Here is a 7,356-nt window from a genome sequence, read left to right on the forward strand (position 1 = left end):
TTAGGACAAAACAGAATTTAAACAGGGATGTACTTACTGGCAATGAAAACAAAAACTAAAATTAGAGCACAGAGATGAAACAGCAAAGCCTTCCCCTTCTCGGCCTCTAATAATCAGGAGGTGATATAGTCCCCCAACCTAATATAGGTGCCATATAGGGCTTTTCCTAGTTTGAGTTCTAGAGGAGACCCAAAGCAGAGCCTTAAGATTGTTTCAAGCAAACTGATATTCTAGGGTAGGTGCTCTAATGCTGACCACAGAGCACGTGGAAAAATTACTAACTGGTGACCCACAGCTCTCTCTCCACCAGGGATCATGGCAAAACCTGGCAAACAGTTCATGGTAAAGAGCCTCTGGTGGGTCTTTACTCCAGATCCAATCCCCAGGCTTAATGCTCAGCAAGTTTTAGTATATTCTCTAGTTCTTAAATTTCTTTGTCTTTACATTCCATTAGGAACTTGCCTAGAGGATTATAACAGAGGAGAATGATGCCTACTCTGTATATGTTTTCTAGTGATTACTGGGAGATTATATTCTGGGCATGCAAGAAGAGTTATAACCAAAATGGATATAATGCATTTTTCTAATCACACCACTGCACAGCAACTAGTCCTTGTGCTGGACCAGATCACTGGGAATCTTCACCAACACTAGCACATTTCAGGTTCACACACCCAGCCCTAGCCAAAGGTAGACTGCAAGTGCTCTTCGCAACCAAAAGCAGTTTTGAAAATAATTTTTAAAAGCAAAAAAGATTATAAACATTACTGAGAAAGCAAATTTAAGTGGTGGCAAAGATTTAAAGTGAGTATTACATGTAAGTTTTCCTTTATCCCAAACCTGGTCTACAGCTTAGTGCACCACCTGGCCCATACCTGTGCACATACTCTGAATAGACTGCCCAGAGAAAGGGCCACAAGTCATTGGCTTCTGGATCAAACAGATGTTCTCCAGCTGCTCCTGGCCAGTGCTGGGGCTGTGGGAAAAGGCAACAAGATGAGATAGGATGCTTCTAAGATGCAACTTCCTGGAATCTCTGAGTATGGATGGTGGCCTGGGGAAGATAGCCCTATGCCTGATGAGCCACTAGATCTATACACGGACCTCAACAAGGGCTGATTTGGTTAAAATGAATGCACCAAAAAGAAAGACTTTGGGGTCTTTCTTCCTTCGAGGGGATCGTAAAGTTACCCAGGTCTCCTATGAACCTCCCACCATCTCTCCTTTGGATTGGATTTGCAGCCCTTTAAAACCTCCATTTCTTTAACCATTATATAGGAATAATATTGCTATCCCCCACGCTTACGATGGCACCAAAATGAAGTAGTAAGTGTAGAGCACTGACACTTTTAGAAGTTCTGAGTTTTAGTTGTTTGCTTTTGTTTTTAGCTGGGCCAGGGATGCTCCAGCACCCCCATCTATGATGTCTTCTGAGAGCTTCACACGGTAGCTTATCTGCTTGATTCTTGCAGGCATTTGGGTTGGCTATCCCCTGATCTTACCAACCTGAGAATAAAAACCTTTCATGAAGGCATTCAAATGGCCTTTGCTGAACCAGCATTCTAATAAACAAAGAATGTTCAAGGCCCTAGAAGAATAATGAATTAAGTGGGAACCCTGTCCCACTCCAAAGGTCAGCTTTGCATGAAATAAGCTATATTCAGGAGTGAGCAAAGTAGAGAGTGAGAAGGAAGAAGAGATGCAAAACCACAGGTGCTCCGTGCCCTGGAATGAACCCAGAACTGAACCTCTAGGAAGACCAACTATCTCAACATATCCTGCTGCCCTTCGTCACCTAAACTGGCCCCAGCCTCAGTGAGCCCACACCGACCCCACTGCTTTAGGCAGCTGGACCCAGTCGAGAATGCTGGTGCATGCAGCTTTCTACAAAGCCTCTCGCTATATCCTTGGATTGGTAATGCCAGGTGCTCTCAGCACTGAATCTGCTCCTATTCAGAGTGGTCAGAACTAGAAAGAGAAGAACAGTAGAGATAGTGGAGAGAAGGTGGGTGCAGAAGCAAAGTGCGAGTACAGAGTCATTTTTCAGAGACTAGGAATGAGGACTCATTATGACTTAGGGAGAAACCTCATTACTGTGCTTTTCAGCAAGTTTAGCCCACATTGACTGAGATCCTAAGTGTCAGGCCCTGGGCTAGCAAGGAACTAAGAGTAAAGAGAAATTGACATGGTCCCTGCCTTCTGGGAGCTCCCAGCTGGCATCCTAATTCTAAGGGGCACTGAGTAAACAACTTCTCAGGAAAGGCTCTGTGGATGGAGCCCCCCATCTTTTCCATGTAAATGCCTGCATGCAGGATGAGAAGGTGGATGTCTTTCGTGCCATGCAGAGCTGAGCAAAGTGCCCTGAGAGAGGCATTGGCAGAGCACTCCCGGGTTGAAAGGAAGGAGATACCTCAGCAGTACTGGAAAGGCCAAGAAAGGCATTCGGGTGGGCCTTTGGAGAAAAAAAAAGGGCTTTTCTGTCCCAGGTATTCATGGCCCATGTGATCTGGGCCACATATACGAATCTATTGTTTAAAAAGAATAAGGACTAGCATTTACTGCGAGTCAGAAAAGGACAAACACTGTATGATTCCATTCATAGGAGGTGCATAAAAGTAGTCAAATCTATAGAGACAGAAAGTAGAAAGGTTGTTCTCATGGGTTCAGGAGGGAGAAATGGGAAATTAATTAATGGATATAGTTTTAGTTTTGTAAGACGAAAAGAATTCTGGAGATTGGTTGCCCAACAATGTGAATATACTTAATACTACTAAACTGTAAATTTAAAAATAGTTAAAATGGGAAATTTTATGTTACGTGTTTTACCACAATTAAAATAAGCTTTTAAAAATGCAAACCTGAAAAAGAAAAAAAAAGCCATTTTGCTAAAAGCCTCCACACATGGCCTCAGAGCTGAGGAAAAAACAGGTACGTTGCTGTTGTCTAGAAGTTCGCTGTTTAACAAATCAGGTAGATAAATGGATGTTAGGGTGGAGGGCACGTGAGGAGGCTGCTCTAAATGGAGCCAGAGACACAAGGAGCCACCCCTTTCCTGGGGCAGTTGAGAAAGGCTTCATAGGAAATGTGGCTGGCTTCTCAGTAGAGAAAGGCAGGACAGGTTGTATATCAGGGTTGGCATCCCATGGCATCCTTATTTTAAGGGATGCTGAGTAAACAACTGTTCAGGAAAGGCTCTATGGATGGAGCCCTATCTTTTCCATGTAAATGCCTACATGCAGTACCACCCTTCCCGTTTCTGGCTACAGACCATCCAGTTACATGTCCTGGGCTCTAGACCAAGAGCATGACCTGCTCCTGCCCACACAGGCCCTATGCTTTCACCTTTGTGAGCACAATGAGGCAGGGATGTGTCTGTCCTGCTCACTGATGACTCCTCAGCACCTAGCCCAGGAAGTACATAGCAGGTGCTCAACTAACTTTTCTAGCAGAACTAACTCTTCCCTTGCTCAAGGCATTCCCACATATCTCTCCTCTCTCTTACCATGTCCACGTCTTACTGGTATAACAACTTCCATGCACCCCTCCCCAATCCCTTTACTTGAAAATTACCTCACCCCCAGAGGAGCCATAATATTGCTGTATCTGTGTCTGTCTTAAACATTAAACTCCATTCTTTCCTCCTTAAGAGAGTTTGTGTTCCTATACTCTCCCCTAAAGACAAGGGAAAGGTCACCAATATTGGGACACTCACTCCAGACTCAGCCCATATTCAGTATTTTATAACACCATTTAATGCCCACAGTCACCTAGTTGGGTGGGATTGCTGTTATCATCACTGGATAAATGAGGAAACTGAAACACAGGCGCTCGAGATCACAGAGCAGTAGCCAGCTGAGCAGGTATTGGTAATGGACTTTAAGACACTGGGTTCATTCCAGAACCCTATCTGAAGGGGATCCACAGCAGGGGCATCTTTATAGCAGCCACAGCAGAAATGCTAAATGTCTCATCCATGGCAGAAATCAATGGAGCTGAATGGATGTCAATCCTTGGCCCATCCCAGACTTCAACCACAGCAATGGTAGGCAGTTTCATGTGAGCTCAGGCTCAGCTTGTGCTGACAATGTCCTACCTCATATTCAGTCCTCCTTCTGCCCTAGAGTTTCCTGTGTATCTTGGTGTTCCCCGTCTCTACTGCTCCCACCTTGCCCCAAAATATAGGAGAGTTAATACCTCCCAGACAGCCTTCTACCAGAGGAGGGTGGGAGCAGTGCATACTTATCTACCGTCCTGCCCTTCAGATGGACAATTCTGGAGGCCTGTATAGCTATTGGAATTGAGTGTCAGCTGCCCACAACAACTACGTGGATGACACTGCCCCCTTTTCCTGACCTTCTTTCTTTCCTTTTCTCACTCTCCATGTTCTCTCCTGCTTCCTGGCAACATTTCTGCAATCACCACCTGCATCCAAGTAACTAACTGTCTGAGGCCATGTTTCTGGGGGCCTTCCAGGTGACCAAAGACCCTAGAACTCCCTTTTCATGTAAGAGTTACTAGTAACCTCTGAAGTGAGGTAGTAAGGATTATGAAAATTTGGCATTTATAAACTAAAATTAGAGTGGTACCAGATTTTACTGAGGATGATAATTCAGCTTTCTATTGAGAAGGGCAGTTTCCATGCAATGACTCAAAGCCTCTACTGTGCATGCCCACTGGCAGGTCATTGAGAGCCCCACTGTCCTCGAGAAGGATATTTTGCAGTCAACATATTCTCAAGGTGGCCTTGAGCCAGTCACAGCTTCTTTAGGCTTTTAAACTAGAAAGTCCTATTAAGTACTATTACTTTGAGTGACAGATTAAAGAAGACCATAAATTCTTTGACACTCCTACATGATGAGGTAGAGTCTGTTTCTGCTACTTTGAATCTACACTGACGTGTGACTACTTGACCAATAGAGTATGGCAGAAGTGATGCTGTGCCAGCTCCAGGCCCAGCCTTTAAGAAGACTAGCAACCACACCTTGGGCCCTTGGAGCCCTCAGCTGCAATGTAGAAGCCTGACTACCTTGCTGGAGGCAACACATGAAGAGGGCCTGAGACAACACAGAGAGTAAGAGGGAGCCAGCTGAGCTCACTGTCTCAGCCATCCCCCAACCAGGGGTGGGGTGTGTGAGTACAGCTGTCTTGGAGCCTCCAGACAAGTCCTGCTGAGTACCACCAAGTGACCCCAGTCAACACCACATAAAGCAGAAGAATCAGCCAACCAAACCCTGCTTAAATTTCTAACACAGAAAATTGTGAAATAGAATAACAAAATGGTGGTTGTTTTCAATCACTGTGCTTTGGGGTGGTTTGTTATACAGCAATAGATACACCAACCGTTTTGCTTCATTATTGATTTAGTTTGCAGTACATGGTGATACATATTTGCATCAACAGAATTTGAGGTAATAATTTCTAAGAATTGCTTTAAGATATATATAGATATAGACATATAGATAGCTATAGTTATAGGTGATATAGATATATACATCGAAGTTCAGATGAATCATCTATATCCTCTTGCTGAAGCAGATGTATTACTCATCCAAAAAAAAAAGCTCCTTCAGTAACCTTCATTGGTCATGTGTTGCCTGTGAATCTGTGCTATTTATATAACTTGCTCTGTAAGTGTAATCCAACTTCTAGGCTATTTTTAAATGCATAGATCCTTGTGTTATAATACCAAGTTGTGTCTATAAGCTTGTTATATCAAATTGCAAATTAAATTACAATCGACCCATTAATAGAGAAAGTAGCATAGTGTAGAGGTTAGGAGTAATGGCCTCCAGGGCCAGCTGTGTGTGTTCAAATCCCTATAGAATTGAAAGAACAGAAACTACTTCAAAGGGTTTGAAGGTTAGTTGATGTATATAAGTGCTTAGAACAGGCTCATGATAAGACCAAATAGGCTTATTGCAACTTGTGTATTTTGTCCTCTTCAATTTCATATGGTCACCTAGTTCTTTCTCTACCAAAAGATAGAGCAACATAGTAGAGAGATGGGATGTCTGCCCTATAGTGTTCAGCATGGACTTCTCCCATAGCTGGTCTTCAGGAAATTTCTGTGGAATTAGTTGATAGTTATCCAACAAATGTATACTTTCCTTACACATCTGACATTCTTTAAACAATTTCTTTAGAAACAGTACATAGTGTCTTGGACTCAGAGGACAGATGTGTCAAGTCTACCTGCCACTGATTGCTAGTGCGCCAGTCTCCCTGCTGGTATCCATGGTGAAATTGTCCAATGATGTGCACAGCAGGCCTCCTACAGTGTCCTTCTGCCTGGGTGTGAACAGAACATTTTCTGAGCACGACAATCTCTGAATCCAGGTGAGAGGCTTGGACTGGGCCAGGTATGAACGACTCATATTGACCATTTGCATACACTTATTATAGTCTGAAATTTGAGAGAAAAAGATAAACATAAATACATACAAGAACGATTCTGGCTCCATCACTCTTGTAGCCACAACACATCCCAGGCCCCAGATTCTGTTCTCTTTTCTTTTTCTGCTCTTTTTTTCTCATGTGAACTTGTGGAGTTCTTGTGATTAGCCTTGAGAATGACAAGTCTTCCTAATTAGCACTTGCTAATAAAAGAAATCTCAGAGACATAAAAAAAGAGAGAGAGAGACAAGATGCTTGCCCTCCCCCTGTACCTGACAGGACTCTGAGCCAAGGTTCTGATGGGTGCTAACCCGATAACATTCACAGAAATGTGACCACAACAGCAGAGCCCTGTATAAAATTAACTGCTGCCAACCATTCTGCTCACTGCCTTTACAAAACTGTCCTAGCAAACATTGTTGTAACAAATGGATCTCCAAATTGCCTAAGCTCCCAAATTAGGCTCTGCCCTGTGGAATACAGTCTTTGATCTCTCCATCGTTTAGTTCTCTGGTAATAATATTTCCATTAAGATTGGATTTTATGAAATATAAACATATATCAGCTGTGTTGAGCCTCCCAGCTTTGACACTTCTCTTCCTCCCTTCATGCAGAAAGATGTAATAAATGACTCTAATGAAGTACCTAACTTGAGACCATGGATGTGAATGACTCTCACCACTTTATTATTTGTTATTTTTAAGAAATTGGGATTTGATAGATAGATCCTGTAATTTAACTAGGCTTTATACAAAGCCCAGTTTGTATTCTGAAAATGGAAAATGATGACTATATCTGGCTATCTGCTTCCTGCTAAAACCGAGGAGGAAAGAGCGCTTGGGTACATGGTGCTTGTGTGGCTCCAGTGGGTGTGTATGTGGGGGGAGGGATGTATGTGTGTGTAAAGTCTAGTGAAGTGCCTCTGTTGTGAGGGTGTCCATGGGCATTTGTTTCTTCAAGCAG

The 7,356-nt window shown here is 43.2% G+C and overlaps 1 protein-coding gene across 1 annotated transcript in view; it reads right to left on the reverse strand.

The window, feature by feature from the left end:
• Positions 1-7,356, reverse strand: part of FRMPD2 (FERM and PDZ domain containing 2) — an 84,737-nt gene that overhangs the window by 26,179 nt on the left and 51,202 nt on the right. The window contains exons 15-16 of the mRNA XM_006916946.1: positions 6,193-6,403; positions 862-976 (exon numbers count right to left, since the gene is read on the reverse strand). Of these exons, the coding sequence (XP_006917008.1) occupies positions 862-976; positions 6,193-6,403 (326 nt within the window). The remainder of the gene's footprint in view (positions 1-861; positions 977-6,192; positions 6,404-7,356) is intronic.

The sequence above is a fragment of the Pteropus alecto genome, unplaced genomic scaffold, assembly GCF_000325575.1.
Source record: "Pteropus alecto unplaced genomic scaffold, ASM32557v1 scaffold287, whole genome shotgun sequence".
Classification (NCBI taxonomy): Eukaryota; Metazoa; Chordata; class Mammalia; order Chiroptera; family Pteropodidae; genus Pteropus; species Pteropus alecto.